The 20281-nt window shown below is 31.0% G+C and overlaps 1 protein-coding gene across 3 annotated transcripts in view; it reads right to left on the bottom strand.

Annotated features, from left to right (window-relative positions):
• Positions 1-20281, bottom strand: part of LOC130444009 (synaptotagmin-9) — a 77429-nt gene that overhangs the window by 29636 nt on the left and 27512 nt on the right. The window contains exons 5-10 of one of the 3 annotated variants that reach the window (XM_056778962.1): positions 11239-11588; positions 6494-6551; positions 6238-6371; positions 5066-5193; positions 1804-2000; positions 1561-1750 (exon numbers count right to left, since the gene is read on the bottom strand). In XM_056778962.1, coding sequence (XP_056634940.1) covers positions 1561-1750; positions 1804-2000; positions 5066-5193; positions 6238-6371; positions 6494-6551; positions 11239-11588 — 1057 coding nt within the window. The remainder of the gene's footprint in view (positions 1-1560; positions 1751-1803; positions 2001-5065; positions 5194-6237; positions 6372-6493; positions 6552-11238; positions 11589-20281) is intronic. The other 2 variants (XM_056778963.1, XM_056778964.1) reach the window with 2 other exon arrangements.

The raw sequence follows: 20281 nt of genomic DNA, 5'->3' as shown, positions 1-20281 counted from the left end.
TTATAACATAACCTGGAAACTTAACTTTCTTTTTAAGACAATCAATCTGAAACACTTTTGAATGAGCTCACATACGCATACGAGGTCTGGCTATTAAATAACGAGACTGGTTACGGAAAAGGGTTTTAGAATGCTCCCCTCCCCTCACCACACACCTTTCCATACGTTTTTTCCATTGATCGAAGCACTGCTGGAAGTATTTTTTGGTAAGTGCCTTTAGGAGCTCTGCCGTTTTGTGCTTTGCTTTGCTTTCAAGGAAATCTGAGCAGACCCGTTGACGCAAGAGCTTTTGGTCAGGAGTCAAATTTTGTAGCGCCAACTTCGCACAAACTTTTGTCATGTGTAATTCTTGTGTAAAATTTTTCTGACCATTTCTTTATCGGCGCTTACAGCCTCGGCAGTTATCCGGATGCTCATTCGATGATCTGCACGCGCAATTTGGATGATTTTTGTCATTTTTTCCGGAGTTGAAACAGTCATAGTGCGATCTAGGCGCTGGTCATCTTCAGTGCTCTATCGACCCTCACTAAAGGGCATACACCACTCAAAAACACGCGCATGTGATAGAGAATTATCCCCATAGGCCTCTTGCAACAATTTAGGGCACTAAGTCGGAGTTTTTTTCAATTTAACGAGAAATTTGAGATTGAAACGTTGCTCCTGTTTTTTGTCACACATGGTTTTCGACACGAGAGAAAAGCACGTTCCTTTCAAACCGCTACTGCACAAATACTACAGTTTCGTTATTTAATAACCAGACCTCGTACTTTAAATATTAGTTCAGAGACCACAATTTAAGCTGTTGTGCTAGTCGATTTTTCATCATTATAGATTTCCCTAAATATCAAATCAAAAACGTTTTTTATGCTTGCATTATTCCATAACATTCAATCCGTTTTAATTAGCACATATAAGTATTTAATAATATTTTAGATGATATATCTTGGCTTATTAATGTCAACAATCTGAGAAGCATTGAACTTGAATCGAAGCGAAATCGGCCTATTAGTAACATCAAATGTATTTATTCATTGTACAAAAAACCTCATACTCACTTTATCAAAGAATAAACCATCAGTTGAAATTGTTTTCTACGTTTATTTTGCCAAACGATAATTATTGTATAAAGAAGATCATTTGTACAAAAAAAAACTATTTATTATATATATATATATATATATATATATATATATATATATATATATATATATATGTCGCCAAATATTTAATGAAATCAAATTTTCAAATATTATAACAGGAAATTTTCATTTTTTTTTAAATAAATCCATAAATATAATGTTTCGGGTTAGTTAATGAGAAAGATCTCGTTGCATCTAATATTGACTCTTCAATTAATAAGTTTCTACTACAATTACTAGTTGTAGTACCTAGTTATCAAAATTTGAACCCCAAAATTTCAAAAGCACAGCTTTGAAACTACAACACATAATTCCGTAAAGGATTACGCCTAAATTGAATCGGTATAATTGTAATTCATGAAATTATACATAATTTTTGTATATTTAAGCGAATATAAAATGGAAATTCAACAGAACTTACATAAATAGTACTCTGATATTTCAGCTTAACCAGTTTGATTCTCGTTTCGCCCATATAATCGTGTCCATATTTATCGTCATCTACCACTAGAATATGTAACGATTTCTTCATCAAATCGCTTTCGCTGATATCGTAAAACGTCAAGTTTTCGTTGAATTCTGGATTTCTTGTTTTGTGAACGGTTTTCGTCCTAAAATAAATTAAATCTCATCTACTCAAGTCACGGGTAGAAAAGGCTCTCACCTGAGTCTGGTAGAAATTTTTGCATTCGGTAAAATATTCAATTTACAAAAAGGATCTGAAAGACCACTCATATCCATTGGTATAAGATTTTTAGCTCTATATACTGCACAATGAAGAGTATTTGCTTCCTGATCGTACGTCAACGAAAGCTCTATTACGCCCATCATTGTATCTCCAGATTTATCTTCATTTCCCATCTAAAAAAAAATACACTGTGAGCTGTACTTGTATCTGAATGTAATGCAACTGGAAAGTTATTTGGATTCCAAATAACACTAGTTTACACAATTCATACACCCCAGCTATAATTTATTATTTATTTAGGTGATAGTTGACCAGAAAAAAATAACTAAAACTGACAAATTGTGGCCCTCTTGTTTTTGGAATCAATGTCTCTTATTATATGTCAACAGTAATTGAATAACATATTTCCATCCCCAAATCGATGATGACTTTACTCAAAAATATTTAAATACTGATGAGAACACTCTCCCATTCATTACTGATACTTTCTAAATTATCAGGAAAAAATTCAAATGTGAGTGCAAGAAATTAATTTACAACAACATAGCCATTCATGAAATTTTTCATTAAATTTGTTATTAAATCTTAGAATAGAGTGATGAGATTAAATAAATAAAATATTTTCAACAATGTAGAAAAAATAGATGGATAGATGAAATAAAAGTTTTCGAGGATGACTTTTCAGAAAGAATATTTTGTTCTCACACAATATTCACATAAAGCATGTAATCCGAATATTATGTACAACAAAAAGAAATACAAAAAAAATTAAATAAATAAACTTATATTAGCAGATGAAATATGGCAACTGTGTCAATCGACACGAAACAATTCGTCGCCTTTTTTTCAGAATACCTGGACATGTCAACACCGCTCCACTAGAGCAACGTAGAATGATCCATTCTAAATGGTACACCAGCATTTTGTTGCCAGAAGTGTTCGACAAAATCAGGGAAACAAATCGCAGAAGACGACTCATTCTCCACTATGACAACGCGAGTTCTCACACATCAGTTCAAACAAAAACGTTTTTGAACAGTTAAAGCATCCGCCGTATAGTCCTTGTTTGGGATCCAATGATTATTTCAAATTCCCGCAATCAAGTATGAATTGCGAGGTCAACGTTTTTCTACACCTAAAGAAGTCGTTGATGTGTTCAAATCACGTGTTTTAGAGGTACCTAAATCGTAATGGAACAAATTATGCGACAATTGATTCAAACTCATGCAAAAGGGTATTGATCTTAACGGAAAATATTTTGAAAAACAAAGAAACCATATCCAGTTATAAATATTTTTGTATTTGTTTATCTCAAAACTCGAGTAGCAACCTTCGTATTACCTTTCTATCCACTAGTGCATACTAGTGTAATAATGAAAAATACAATTCTTATATCAATTGTTTTTCACTTATTTATTATTAATATTAACTGCAACATTTATAACTAAGTTGGAATTTCTGGAACAGCTAGCGATATTCATGATGAACACACTGTTTACACCACCACTACACCAACACTCACAATTACACTGTCTGACGCGCGTTTCGATAATCAAATTATCATCTTCAGGTTATCGAAAATCGCGTCAGACATTGTTATTGAGTCTTGATGTAGTACTGGTTTAAACAGTAGCAACATTTATATTAATAGACATTTCGTTATCTTTTTTTATCGAATTTCCAGTCGTTCTTATTAATAACAAGCGTATACTTGTAATCCAATTCAAAACGCATTTTCAATTAATCTCTAGTCTCAATGGATACATGCCTCTAATAAGCAACGACTACTATAAGAGAAACACTGTTATATCCATCTTATTAGAAGATATTTCTGGATATAAATCTCTACTACAAAGTATCTTCTCCGCGTACCATGTCAATTAAAGAGATGACATCTGTCGGAGCAACATGCCATATTAAAATTTTATTGAAAATATCTTTTATAGTCTAGTCAACAAGTACTTTTAAGGTCGAAACTTTTTCCCCGGCTCTTAAAAATATGGTTGAGGTGTTATTCGATTCGTAATTGCATGTACAAAGTTTTTGACAAAATTTAAGATGCGCTCGCAAACATTTGCTTATATTTCAAAAACTATTTGGGTTATTCTAAAGCTGGAAAAAGATTCAAAAAGTGAGAGAAATTTCCTAAGAAAAGTTTTAGCTCCTGGAATCCTAGGCAATATTTATAATTTTTATCGAGGGCCGAAAATACGTCCGAAAACAAGTACTCGGATCAGCGCAAACCACGACCCCATCAATATTTTAACATAAAATATTATTTAAGCACAGTAAATATTAAAATTTTAGTTTGAAATAATTAAGGAGCAACAAATAATAATCCACCGGCAAAAAATTTTTATCACGATTTTTCAATAAGTTATGCAATGGTTAATTAACAATTTCAAGTAGCTTGTATATCAATATTGTAGTTGAAGTAATTGTTAAACTACAAATTTACAATTTTTATCCATTTGTGAAGCCATGAAATTATTTTTTCATTAATAATCACCGATGCAAATTATGATTTTTTAAGAAAAACTCCTTAAAAAAATTTTTTTGTTGGTTAAAAAAAGATTTTTTAATTAACAATATTTTTCGTTCACTTGCATTTGATATTAAGGAACAATTTTTTTGAATCATAATTTATTTTGTTTTTCGATAACTAATAAACATCAGTTTCATTGAAATTTTGATTGTTTTTAAATAAACAATTTGTTATAAACCATAAAAATGTTTGAATATATTTTTTATTCAATAAAAAAAAACAACTACGTTTATCTTTTTCACAAAAAATTATAATTACTTTATATTTTTTATCGCATTTTCACAATTTATTAATTCTTTATTCTATCAATCTCACTTATTTATTTATGTTCTAACTATATAATATTATAAACAAATTGAGATACAATGGCAAATGCTAAGGTTTATTTGTTCTTTATTTTTACAAAAACTTTCTACATGCGATTACGAATCGAATATTTTTAGAAACCGGCGAAATAGTTTGGACCTAAAAAGCACTTGTTGACTAGACTATTAATCTGATTCTGTGTAATTATGAATGTAATTGTGTTGCATGCGTGTTTTAGAAACATTTTATTCACTTAAGAAAATTAATTCCGTCAAACAGTTTTACGTGAATAAAAGGCTCTACTTACTCAACATATAATTATTTTCATTATTTTGCATTCATGGAAGTTATTATGTCAATTAATTAATTTATTGATGGGTATAATACCTTCAATATACTGCTGTTCACACTAGATGTACTTGGAGATACTCTATCTTCGGCTCTTGTATCGGTCCAATTCCAATCTGATGAGGATCTTATAGCCACAGATTCTCTTCGAGAACATTCAGAAATATCTATAAAAAGAAAAAATATACATACTAATAATAGAATGAAAGAATTGCCAAAATATTCATTATTTTATGAGTTATGGTATAGAAAATGCAGTTTATAATGTAAGTAAAAGTAAATAGGAAACATAACATTTGAATTGATCATTTTCAAAATACTACTCTCGGCTAGCTATGCACTTATCCCATCGTAAAAATCAGAGATTGGATCATTATGGTTGTTGTCTTGTGTTGCGCCTTCTCAATGTCAATAGTGGTGTCGAATTGTTTGTTCAGTAATATGGACAGGGACAGACAAATTTTATCCGCTAATTGTCAGTTTCAACAAACAAGTTAATACTCTTTTATCTGTTTGTGACGTCAAAGGATGTACCGACCTTTTGTGATATTAACCGACTCAGTTTCATTCATATATCGCTCACATCGCTTGCGGGGTCTTCCGACGCTTCGGCGGCCTAGGGGCGACTTGTCTCTAGCTATTTTGACCATTCTGACGTTATTCATTCGATATATGTGTTCGTTTCACTCTCTCTTCCTTCCCAATATCCATTCGTTTACGTTGCCAATCTTACATGTTCTTCTAAAGTCCTCGCTTCTCTCCCTGTCAAAAAGGATTTTTCCAGCAATCTCTTTGTGTTCGATGTAAGTGGTTTCCGCTGTGTATGTTAATATAGGCATTGTAGATTCGGGATTTGGTCTCGATTCCGATATATTTGTTTCGGAAGATTCTATCGTTCAGGTAAGTTGAGGTTCATGCTACTTTTGCCGCTTGGTTTCTTACCTCCGCTTCGATATCACCGTATCCTGATATAATTCTAATGAGGAATTTTAAGCATACAAGGAAATTCAAAGCACACTCAACTCACACTCAACTTCTTGTTAATTGAATCAAGAACATGGTTTCACTGAAGTAGAATGTTTTTCAAAATATTTTCATCAGAATTCACCATTGTTAGTAATAAAGTAACAAATAGAGGCAACGACCATCATTACCAACTTAATTAGAAAATATTAAACAGGTGCGAAAAATGTGAATAAATGCATGCTCACCAGCATCTATTCCTCTTCCCTCGGTCCCAGAGTCTTCATAACTTTTTGTATCATTTAAAGTTATTGAACTAACTTGCGTTTTCAAAGAATCCATTTCTCTAGAGACCTGGGATTCACTGGAACTTGTCTGTCTGCTAAAAATGTTTCAATTATTAGCGTTTTATACATAATTTAACAAATTATTTGGTTGTTGATTATTGTCATGATTTTGAGGTAAAATGATGAAACGCTGGAAAATAACTTATTTCGAACTCACCTGTATATGAAGCTCGTTATGTTATTATTATAAACTGGTTGATCTTGATCTAATGCATCTAGAAAAGAAAACAAAATAAAATGACCATATGACAAAAGCGATTACTGCACCTCAATAATTAATTAGCAGAATAGATAAAATATTTGCCAATAAAAAATAACAGCCTGATTAGTATGTTACATTTTCTCGCCATTAAAAACAATCACACACTTCTTATAAGCTAATTAGCTTACGTAAAACCAACTAGCTGCTGTATATTTAGAGTAACGCATTATATAGAAATGAATTAATGTTAATTCAATCACCTAACAGGATAAACATATTTGTTGACGCGGATGATTATCAACAAGTTCAAATTATTATCTTTTCAGATAACGAAGTAATTACAGTTGAATCTGATTCAGAAACAGAGCTGTTACACGAAAATCATGTTTCTCTTGCTTCTTCATCTTTTACTTTTAGTTCGTCTCCGAATCCTCGACAATCCCATTTACAAAAAAGTATTTGGTTTTCTGGAAATACTAAATAACTTCATCTGTTTCTGGAATAAGATTACAACTAAAAAATTTCTTATTAATAACGTTATATACTCTAAGGTGTTGAAGCGTGAGATGTTATTTATTGCCGTAGTACAAATGGATTTCTTTCAATTTTGAAAGTGGTTATACAAAGGAAGTTAATATAGGGCCGCGATAACTAATTTACGAAACAGGTAAAATATTTGACGGAAAACATTACATGCTGTTACAGAACTGGAAATATGTTGAAGTATGAACTGTGTTTCATGAAAAAAGTGGTAGATTAATTAATACAAGTACCAAATATTCACTGATTATAATTTTAGACTGAAAAGCTTTCAGGATACAATTTCAATCATACAGAATTTAATTTAGTTTTATATTAGTGTAAGTGCAATTGTAACATGGTGAATTACTAATAAATGATAAAATAGATTTTTTGTTCACTTACATACGTTTTCATAAATATGATAATAAGTTAAGATTTTATCGAAATAAAAAGTGAATAATGCTACTACAGTTGAAAACGCCATGTCGATTTCGAGAGATTAGTTCATATTTTAAGTATGTTGTGAATGAAAAAATAATTTCACTATGGCTATTTCAGTGAGCGGAAAGTGAATCAAAACTACGTGAAATTAATCCTTTATATGAAAATTGGGTTCCCTCTTCCAATAACAGACAACACCAAGTGATTAAAAGATATACCTATAGTTACTTGAAAAATCATGAAGAAAATCCAATATATTATCTATGTAATGTAACTAAAACAGGATAATAACTATAATAAGCTAATAATATTTTTAGAAATTATCAATGTATTCAATTCAGTGTATTAACATACAGTTCCATCACTAATAATCTTATACTGGGACTTTTTTAAAAATCAAAAATATCATTCTCGCACTATTAAAGTCAATAATTACATCTATGTCTTCACCTTAACTTAAGAATTACGAATCCCAATGCTTTCTTTCAGTATAAATAACTTTAAAATCACTTGAACGAACTAGCTACTTGTACTATTTGAACTCTAAATTTCAACTACGTTTACGTGATTATCGACAGTTGTAATATCTTCATTAATAAATGTGAGAACAAGAACACACAACTAATATCATACTGACTCAACTAGTATAAAAATTTCGATCAATATTATCCAATCGGCCAAGGAAAAGCTAATTTTTGAATAAAATATTCATAATACTGAATTATACGTTTATAAAAATTTAATGAAAATTCTACCTAAATTCAAACGAGTTTTCAATTTGTAATAGTTCGATCCACTTGTTACATTTTTCGTCAATATATTTTTTCTATTTCATCAGTTAATTATTATGGTGCAAAGTTTTCTCAGTATATCATCTAAAGGAAAATAATTTCTTGTCGACCTCCCACTCTATTCGAAAAGTTTAATAAAAGTTCAGTCTCCCCTTAATCTAGAACGCCTACCAGAGGGTTTAGTAAATTTATGGTAAAATCATTTCATACTCGTTGGTAATTTTTTGTAAAATCTTTTTAACTTTGTTTATATATGTAATACTTTTTCATATTCTTTAACAATTTTGTTAATTCATTTCTGTGGTAATTCGTATTTTCTATTTAGTTGAGGAACAGAATGAATAGAACATAATAATAATATGAATTTCGTTTCAATTACTATCATCGGCAACGCTTCGATCGCAATTTCAGGCATTGCGGCATTTTCTCTGACTCAAGCAAACGACGTGTTCTTTGTATCAATTGAAAATGTCACCGCTTGTGAAATCAGATCTGTGTGTCATTTTCTAAATGCAAAGAAAGTTAAATCATGTAAAATTTATCGACAAATCAACGAGGCTCACGAAAAGAATGCTATGAGTGATTCAATAATTAGAATTTGTTCGAGACAATTCAACGAAGAACGTGTTCAAGTGCACGATGATGAACGAAGTGGGCGTCCGTCTTTGATTACTGATGAACTGGTTCACGCACTTAAAAAGAATCTCAAACAAAACGGTAAGTTCATAGTTAGTGCTCTTGCTATGGAATTTCAGCAAATCTCACGATCATTAATAATTAATGGAATTATTACTGAGTTTTTGAAAACTACGCTCAAATTGCGTACCGAAAATTGTTACGGGTAAACTCAAAAAACAAAATATGGGCAATCAGTTTTTTATACGCTACAATTCAGACCGTTACACCTAAAATATTTTCTTCGTTGTCAAAAATTAAATGATGATGACGAGCCTAAGCAATATGCATCACATGGTTGAAAGTACGGGCAGCAACCTTCTAAGAAGAAGGCATACAAAAACTTTTGCCACGCTATGACAAGTGTCCACAAAATTTCGCAAGATATGTAAAGAATTAGTTTAACAGTTGTAGATTTTTTTACAACAAATATTTTTGCTATATCGGTAATTTTTTATAATCAAACAGAGCTCATTTTATAGATATATCCAGTATTTCTCACTTCATTTTTTCCGTACTTCTAAAGCTGCCAGGTTGAAGTACATAAGAAACAGAACTAAGCCATCAAAAGTTACACCATCACAACAACAACTCTACAACTTAGAGGCTGCAATCATCCCGGTTTTCCTCAAATAAGTCTCTGTTCTTATCTCAAACAGATATAGGTCTGAGTTGTTTTCAATTTAAAACTCCTTTTTATTCGTAATGCTCCATCTCGTGACATCGGGGATAGATTTAATTGTGTTGGCAAATTCAATTATTTCGAAATTGTTCCCACCTTTCCTTTATTTTTATTTCGTTTCTTTAAACAGCTGTAAGCATCCAATTTAATTACAAACTGTTCCCTCCATCTGAGTACCAGTTATACTGGGGGAAAATAATTATTCCTGAGAAAAATCTTCATCCGAAAACCTTAACGTTATAAATGTCAATTTTCTGATAAAAAAATGTTGTAATTCAAGAATACCACAAATTATAGATAAACTTCCAACATACTTGGATGTAACCATTGAACATTGATAATCATTGAGGTGTATTATATGTACAAAAGTATTAATTCACTGTAAACATAAAGTCAAATCATAACTTAAAAGCTATAGACATTATTTTTGATCATCACGTGATAAAATATAATGTAATGAAGACTACAACTAATGCTATTGAAATAAGTTTCATGTAGGATTCAAAAGAGTCAACAAGGAAAGGATCAATAGAAGCTAACATGAATCCGTAGTAAACCTTCCAAGAATCATCGATTTATATTTGGTGGTAAGGAGAATAGAATCATTTTCATACAATTGTTCTGTAGATTATGGTAAAGTTTCACATCCCTAAGGAATTGAAGTACAAAAGAGATTTGCTCCGAGTCATTCAGGATGTTTTTGTAATTAGGCTTGAGCTCTTTGAAGAGCATAGTTAAATTGGAACTACAGCTGGTACAAATGGATCTGGCGGTAGAAGACACTAGATATCCATGGGTGAGTCTTGAGTGGCCGATTCTTATCCTTCTTACAATGGTTAAGTTTTGTCTGGAGAGGCCTGCAAAGTTATTAGATTAAGGGTGATTTATAAAGTGTGAGGAAGAATTCAAGTTTTGATACCACCTCATTTTGGTTTTTGTTTTGAAATGAGATTTAAAGTACTTATGGATAGCTATATTGTCAGTGATGGTATGAGCAATTTTTGCCTGTTGGACTGTTAGTTCGTTACCTACGATGCAAATAAGGGAAGTTAACCATATGATAGTAACTTTTATTATTTGTGATATGAGAGGTTGATAGAAATTATGTATATATTGAACAATAGGGTGATTGTTTATTTTGTATAGTTGATTTTGAAGTTATCATTCATTACACACAACTGTTTGAATTCCAAAACGAATCGATATAAATAGTCTAATCTAATAACGTCATTGATTTTCTGACAACTCAGTCGAGATAAAAGATCTCCTAGTCTGACTGACATACCTAAGAAGAATGTGTCTTCTTAGTTCCATTCATTTTTCATTTTAAAATGAGTTAATTTATAGCATCTTTACGACTGATATTGAAAAGTATTCAACGTTTCCTCTTAATATTTCCATTTAAAATCCATAAAGCAGTTCGACGACTTAAAATGATATAATAAATTCATGAAGTTTGAGGTTTCAAAAACTGCGAAAAGATTTAACTAATATCTAATTTCTTTCGGTAAAAAATTTTTATTTAATTCTACTAATTGCCAACGTATGGCTTTGCGTCATTATTTCATTTAAATATACTATTTACTTACCAAAAGCACTTTCTGTACTGGAATTCATTCTCTTCCTTCTTCCCCAAATTTTCCTTTCATCATCAGAGCTACTATCATCATCTTTATGTCTTCTGGAAGCTCTAACACTTTTATTTCTCGTCAATCTAGAATTATCTACCGGAAGAATGTATTTAGGTATACTTTTGTAAAACCAAGCACCAGACTTTTTCCACATTTCCCTAGTCTCGGCGCAAATCATACACAACCAGTGCTCTTTGGTGGTGGTACTAGAAACAAGCACTTTTTTTATTTTCAATTTCCCTTTTTTGGTGAAATAGAAAAGGCTGACGAGAAAAGGTGATCTCTTCGGCTGCGTCTGATAAACGTGTCTAGAAAATATGTTATCTCATAATTTAGGCTTTTAAATTTTGATTAGATTCCTTCGGTTAGTCATGAAGCATAAAAAAGGTTAGTAACTATCCATGCAAAAATAAATGATAGCAACTTCCACACATGGTTTAATCTAAGATCGATTGATTTTTCTTTCTTTTTTTGGTGCATGATTTTTTCAAAATGTATCAATAAATAATTAAGATGTAAGCATTGCCTTCTATAGAGGTCGTCTCATAAATAATGTCTATTTCCAATGTTAACTTTGTTTATTAAATAATCACACAAAAAGAAAACCTTAATATTCGAAGTCACTCATAGACCATTAGGCAAGCTCCATGAGATCATTCTTTGGGCTTAGATTCTAGAAATTGTCGCACAGCTTTTCCAACATCTCCTTGTATTCCAAATTTTTTCCGTGCAAAAAATTCGCCATGGACATGAATAAATAGAAATCTGTCGGTGGTCGGTTCTGACTAAATGCTAGAAGTAGGAGAAATTCAAATCCACCAAATTCTCTGATTAAACCCCATACATTCGCATCCGCTGTCCACTACATACCTCGGCATTGATAGATCTAGAACGATTTCGATGTACAGTAGACTTTTATAATTCCATCAGACAAACAACAAAACTTTCCACCTTTGTCTAATCACTGATTTTCCATGTTCAAGTTGTTTAGATAAATCCAAGTAACAACACGCCTAACAAAACGATCATCTTTCTGCATGACAAGCTGATGTTTACTCTAGATTTCGCTTGAATCTCAGTTAATTTCTGTGACACTACTGGGCCACTTCTATAGATCTTACCTAATGACCTTAAATGAAAATATATGGTATAATTAGAAGATACAAGGCAAGTGCTGGTACTCGGATAGTTTTGTACTGCTTCCCTTGTAACCTCAACATCCGACACAGGATGTTGAAGACCTGAAAGCGAACGATCTTTAAGCCTCAAATCTCCACTATCAAAACAATTAACGAAACGCTGTTTCGTTCGCTAATTACCTGTGTCTTTTCCTTTCTGTTCCACATATTTTCCTTGCTGTCACGGCTGCTTTAAGCTTTTGTTTCCAATAATGTCTCAACCATACACGACATATTTGTCGCACTCCATACTATTTATTATGAAAACGTACTACGTCGTCAATAAACAAAGAGAGAATGATTGTAAAAAAGTAAAGTAATTGTCCTCATAGAAATACAAACTTCCCTTAACAAACTACGACATCTTCAAATTGAGACGTAGAAATTTCCACATATATAAACCGACATTATTTATGAAACGTCCTCTGTATTTTATGCTACATATAACTTAGAAGTAGTAAGCGAATATTTCAATTATTTTATGATACTTTGATTTATTGAGTAATAATATTCATAGTATGAATTATATGTAATACGTCACATTGACGTACGGGTTCAGTAGGTAAAATAGTTATTTTCCTAACAAGTGCGGAAAGTGATACTTTCCCGCACGCGACTGCAGTTGTCCCGAACGACGCGGAGCATCCGCATTTTTTTAATTATTTTGAACCTACTACCAAAAATGCAATCATTCTTAAAAAAAAAATGTGCGCACTAGATGCACGAAATGTTTCGTAAATGTGCCTGTGCGCTCGATGCACGTGCGCTCCTCGCATCCCGTCGTAAAACTATTGTATGGAATGCTTCAAGAAGTCATGAAATCAATTTTCATTTAAAAGTATTTACTTATGTAATATTGCTATTGGAAAGGTATAACGGGAAAATTTAAAGTGATAAAACAACATAAGCTTCCAATAAAATTTCGATAGTGGTTACGTTGTATATAACGTATCTTAGACACACACATTCCATGCTTGATTTATAAACACAAGTTCAGTAAAACTTTGATGTTCATTTAAGAGTTTATAACATTTAAACTGATATGGGGGTGGGGTCAAGGACCACACGTGCATCGAGCGCACAGGCATATTTAGAAAACATTTCGTGCATCTAGCGTACACTACCTGTGCCGAATTCGAAAGATCGTTCAACGAGCGCACAAGAAAATTTGATCTGCCGAAGTGAGTCCTAGAGGTAGGCAAATATACGAACTTTTGAATAATTATTATCATTAAGACAAAACGAAAACCATCAGCAACATTTAAGATTTTCCAAAATGAGCATATGTTCAGTATAAAATATTGCACAAAAATTGATAAAAAAATTTTTTTTCTAAGATGAGTGCATTTTTGGTTAGGCTAGGTTAGGTTAGGTATAAAATCCCCGTCATATTTTGTTTAACTATGATTATAATCGCATTAATGAGAAAGTATTAACTGTTGTTAACTCTTGTATAATTTTTCTTCTTTTTTTTTTCGAGCTAAATACAGGGATTGAAGATACTATCTTTATACCTGCAAATGTGCGCTCGAACCACCGAGCGCTCGACTCACGTGCGCTCGATGCACGCATTCGATAGAAGTAATGGAATGTTGATAGATCTCCCAATGCAGTGAAATTTGTGTTTATTGCACATTTTCGAACAATTTATTGTTAATTTAAATGATTGTAGTGCTGGAATGTTGATAAACACATAATAATTTGAAATTCGTTGAACTGTTCAGATCAGTTTATTATTAGTTCTACTGATTGGAATGTTAAAACATTGATAAACAGAACATGGGCAATGAAAATTTGACATTCGTTGAACAGCTCGGAATATTTTATTACTAATTAAACTGATTGGCTTACTGGAATTTTGATAAACACATATGCAGTACAATTTTGGCATTTATTAAACAACTCGAAATATTTTATTGTTAAGTAAAATGATTTGAATATTGACAGACACATTTGCAGTAAAAAATTGACCTTTATTGAACAATTTAGAATATTTTATTGCTGGGTAAACTTATTGGGGTTTTGTAATGTTGATAGACACGTAAAAATTTTACGTTTGTTGAATGGTTTAGTCAATTTTTTTACTAGATAAACTGTTTAGAAATGTGTATTGAACAATTAAAAGCATTTTTTTTCTAGGTTAACTGATTGGAATCTTGGAATGTTGATAGACATGTGAAAATTGGCAGGTAAACATATAACAGCATCCAGAAATTAACCAAATAAAAATAATATCTATATATTTCATTAAGTAATGATATTTATATAGAATTAGGATGAATTTGAAAAGAATTGATACTATACGAATCGCAGAACTATGAAAAAAATTTCCTCACATGGAACAATTTCTACAACACGGTCAATTTTTTTATCTAGTTTGAATATTATTACATTATTTGCAAAACTTTTTTCGTGGCACTTTGTTCGTGAAAAATTGCATTAACATGCTGGAATTTAAACTGATTTTTTGTATTTCAAAAAAGAATTGATTCAGAGCGACAGTAACATAATTTCACAAATTTTTGGATTCAAACGAGCTTTATTGTTGTGATTGTATATTGTTTTATGCTGAATATATCGCAAATCTATTTCAAATACGCATTTGATTTCAGTGAATATTTATCGTTATGATCATCATATTTAATGCAAATGACCAATATTAAATTAATATTTGAATAAAAAGATTAAATGATGCGCGACGCAAAGCTATCGAAGATAGGCAAACAATATTTCAAATTTAAAAATAAAAACCAATCAAAAAAGCATTGTGACATAATAAAATTACTTGGAATGAGATTCATTCATTTATTTACTTTTTCAGAACTAAATAATAATATTTCCAGTCTGTTTTTTATCACTAGTATTGAATAAGATAAATAAGGATTAATAGATTCAAAAAGAAAGTACTTTCAAACGGATATAAGTAAGAAGGATTTCAGATCAAGTAACAATAAATAATCGTTAATTATGCCAAGTGTAACTCTTGCAGATAATATATTTCTAATAGCGCCATATAAAAACCAATTGAAAAAGCAAAGAGAAAAAAGGAAGAAGAGAAGATTTGTTCACTAAAGATGAATCGGGATGAGGTACGGGATCAATATGTTCTATACCTAAAACATACATAGGGTTCCAGAGGATTTCCAATTTTGTATCTAGAAGTAATGATAGAAAATAAAAGTATGTATTAAAAAAAAACCATAAATCGATAATGATACCAACCGTAATATATGTATTCGAGACATGGATATTAAAGAAGGCTGATGAACAAATGTCAGACATAAGAAATATACTGAGAGTTACTTGTTATTTTATTGAAATAATTCATTGACTCATCATTGAATGCTTCAAATTATTAATCTACTTATTACGCGTTACATATTTACGTGTTCATTAAAATAATTTGAGAGAGAGAGAGAAATGCTTTATTATCAAAAAATTATTAGACAAAAGCTTGTGAAAACTAAAAAACAAACATAAAAATGACTAAATAAAGATAAAACAAATAAAATGAAATTTCAATATACAGAAGATAACCACAATGCGTAACAAAATTATGGGTAATATTAATAGATGATATTTAGTATATAAATCCATAGCAAAAATTAAACCAGTATGCTCGGAATTAAATATAATCATTAAATTAGAAGAGTAGAAGGCACTTTCCAGTGAATACACCCTGAAATTATCGCGGAATGCGAGAAAAGATGATATCGATTTGATTTCAATTGGCAAGTGATTGTGCATTTTTCGTAATGTAAAATATTGAACCCTAAACTAATTTTGAACGTAGAGTAGGTAGGTGAAAGTCGTACTCCGCGTACCCCAGAAGGTTACCAGAATATCGGAGCTGCGACTCAATAAGAGATGTTAAGGAGATGGACAAGTTCAGTTCTTTGGAAGCTGATCTCAGCGCCAAACAGGAGGAACTTAATTTTTTAGATAAGGCGCCAAAATATAACTCCCATTTCAAGGAATGGTCCACAGCAAACCATAAGATAAAACTTTAGTTTTAGAAACGTTGAAACAGAGAAGATTAGAATCGTACCATGATTTAAGGATAATTAGGTCACTAGATATGGTCCTATGAAGTGCCGTGAGATCAGGGTTGCTCGAAGAGAAACTGCAAATAGATATATTTTACCACTGATGTCTGAATAGATGAGGTCGTTTATAAACAAAAGAAACAAAATAAGACCTAGAAGAGACCAAGGTAAATATAGTATTACTGTATTGTGGAAGACCAAGTAATGTTCAGAAATGGAAACAATCTGTAAACAGGAAATTATGTAGACAATTGACAACTGGAAACAAATGTCTTGTAATATTGCCGTTCTTGTCCTACGCCTATGCGGTTTGTACCGCCTACTAATAAAAAGTAGAAATCACTGGATATTGAAATATGATGACTGAGCTAAGTGTTGTCTATATACACTTATTTTGGACAAACAAAATTGATATTATAAATTATCATTATTTCTAGACGCGGTATCAAAGAAACTGAATTATTTGTATTATTTGGAGCTTAATCATACATTTTTTATCACAATTCAACATTAAATTTGATTAAATTTCAATTCACATTCGAGATTTACTCTTACCATACCATTCAAAATTTCCCTCCCTTCTATCTTTGGAATGGTTATAATTATACATGAATTAATAACATTTGGAAATTGAATATTAGCGGCTGTAAACTGGCTTACCATATAGTGAGTATAAATAATGTAATTTTTACTGTTGATATCATTAGGTAATTGTAACCAATAATATTAGTTGGAACCCTAGGCCCATATCTCTTTTACAAGATAATGAAGAAATCTGTTCATTGATTCCAATATTTTTTATGTTCTAAGTGGGTTTGATGAAATTAATCAATAAAAAAGAGCTTTAGTACTTCCTGACAATACAATCTACGTTTGTTAAAACATCAGTTTAACATAAAAATTAAACTGCCAATATATAGTTAATGTCTCCCATGTTTCTGATGTAATTTGTCAAAATTAAGCATAAATCTGTCTCATAAATTAGTTTTTATACTCATATTAAGAAAACTGTTTTTATCTTGTGAAAATACGGAGTAAAACGAAGTTAGATTGTAAAATAAAAATTATTTTATACGTGAAAAACCAAATGCAGAAACCGAAGATAAGTTACTTATTATCCTGAAAATATTCCGTTTTATGGAATGATTGGTAAATCTCATTTTTCAAAGTGACCATAATAAGGGCATGGATGATTCTAGACGTTTGGAACTGTCATTTACTGAAACTGGGATCGTCGAATATAGTAAGTGGCATATCTGATGAAGTAACTAGTACAAACTTGGAAGTTATTAATAAATTACTCAATTACTCGTTTGTTTCTATTCAAAGCCCAGTTATTGAATACTATGGGCCATAATCGTTTTAAAAATTTTAATCATTTTATGTGGTTTACTTGCTTTTTAACTTGTTTTGTTCTCACACAGTTGTTAAAATAATACTTTTTGTACTAAATTCAACAAATTATTATCTGATAGATCAAATTAAGGTTAGTAAATTTGACATATGCTTCCAATTAAAAAAATGCAGGTGAATACCTTACAAAATACCTTACAAATTAAAGTTATTCATATCTTAATCCCAAATATTGTAGAATTAGAAGCAAGTGCGACTCTCCGATAGGTGGCGTGAAAGTTTTTAATATTTTTGTTTTAAATTATTCTCAAGTTTCCATGAAAGATCTATTTCAAGAATATAAGAAAAAGACTTAACTGTTCTGTTTAACTGATTTCGACATTTGTCAATGAAATGTTTGTGGGCAACCGGATAAATGTGAGGCATTCCTTACTCTAACGCATTTGATCCATGTCTTCATAACTTGGGAGAATCTCGTTAAACATGGCCGCCTTATCCAAAAAAAAGTTCCTCCTGTTTTGTGCTGAGATCGGTTTCCAAAGAACTGAACTTATTCACCTCCTTAACAGTTTATTATGCCTTTATCGAGTGACATCTCCGATATTTGAGCGAATCTTCAAATTACAAAAGAGAGCTGTTAGATATTCACTCGGACTAAACATCAGGGCTCACTGCCGGGACTTCTTTAAAAGATTTAAAATTCTGACTCTTCCTTCCTTATTCATCTTTGAATCCGTTTGCCTAATTCGTAAACCCACTTCACCAATTTCAGAAAGATCGTTGCTCGGCTATCCACTTAGTAATGCGGATCACGATCTTTACCTTCCTACTCCACACTCGGAATTAATTAAGAGCTCAATATTTTACAATGCAAAAAATGCACAATCACTTGCCAATAGAAATCAAATCAATATCATCTTTTCCCACATTTCGCAATAATTTGATGGCATAGTTACTGGAAGATGCTTTCTACTCTGTAAAAGACTTCTATTTAATTCCGGACATGCTGCATACTGGTTTAATTTTGCTATGGACATATATACTAATTATTACCCATTACTATTAGCTACAATTTGGTTATTAATTTTAGTTTTCTTCTGTATATTGAAATTTTATTTTATTTGTATCTTTGTTTAGTCATTTTTATGTTTGTTTTTTAATTTTTAAAATCTTTTGTCAACAAATTGTAACAACTTTCTGACAATAAAGCAATTCTCTCTCTCTTTATAATTGAATTTCATCGATCTTCACAAATATGTCAATAATTATTTCTAATTAAATTTGGTAATGCTATTCGGAATTTACCTACCCACATCGTATTTTCACAAATGATACAATGTTTACATGAAATATACCAAATTTCAGGAAAATACCTCAAAGTAAGTAAAGTAAATAGTAAACGTACGGCATCTCGAAACTTTTCCGACAAACGCACTTGAACTTTTTGCATTTAAGTGAGAATAAATAAGATGAGAATATGTCAGAGAGCTTTTGTATGCTTAGGTAGGAATCTATCTACACAGGGCGTTCCGATGGAACGCTCGTTGGATGGCGAAGGCGATTTATTGTCTGAAAATATTTATTTTTAGAGTTCAAACTCAGTGCTCATGAAAAAATAGTTTTCGAGAAGTATGCTCATTCATTACTACAAATCATATAAAAACGTGATTTTCTTCACCTTCTGCTTAATTCGATACGAAGCCGTTAATTCTAAAATATCAAAAGGTGCTACTGAAATAATGATTAATCATCTATGATATTTAACTAAAACGCTAGCTATAATTTCCTTGTTTGATGATGAAGTAGAAGTTGAAGTGAAAAAAAAAATGATATTAAAGATTAACTATCGGAAAGGAAAGAATGTTAAGGCAAGGAAATTTGAGGTGAAAAAAGACAATTTAAATGCAATATTAGACAAAGATATGAGTGAATTTGTGTCAATAGATTCTCTATCTATTTTCAAAGATTTTGATCTGTCCCATGAATTCATTGGGAAAGATGTGAGCTCTTGGGCTAGTGATGGAAGATTTAAAGAGTGTGTGCAATAATTGAACAATACAATAAGTGTTTAACTAAAAATGCACAGCAATTACAATACTTATTACTAGTTATAAGTAAATACAGAAAAAGAGTGCCTAATTGTATAGAAATTTTTTAGTGTAACGATATAAATTGCTTTGATTATAATAAACATTCAATTTTTAGGTTGAAAATTTATTTATTTTATATGATAATTAATTTTAAGCATTATAGTTTTTTGCAAATAACTAACGCTCGGTAAAAAAATATCAAAAATTTTTTGAGAAATAAGTTATTGGAAATTATTTATTCTACAAAAAAAGTCCTATTGAATTTTATCATAAAGATGATGGTTGCGTCGGAACATTGGAAAAATATAAACATTTTAAATCAATCCAATCTTTA

The sequence above is a fragment of the Diorhabda sublineata genome, chromosome 5 (genome assembly GCF_026230105.1).
Source record: "Diorhabda sublineata isolate icDioSubl1.1 chromosome 5, icDioSubl1.1, whole genome shotgun sequence".
Lineage (NCBI taxonomy): Eukaryota > Metazoa > Arthropoda > Insecta > Coleoptera > Chrysomelidae > Diorhabda > Diorhabda sublineata.
The sequence above is the reverse complement of the archived record's forward strand: the minus strand, read 5'-3'. Positions and strand labels throughout refer to the sequence as shown.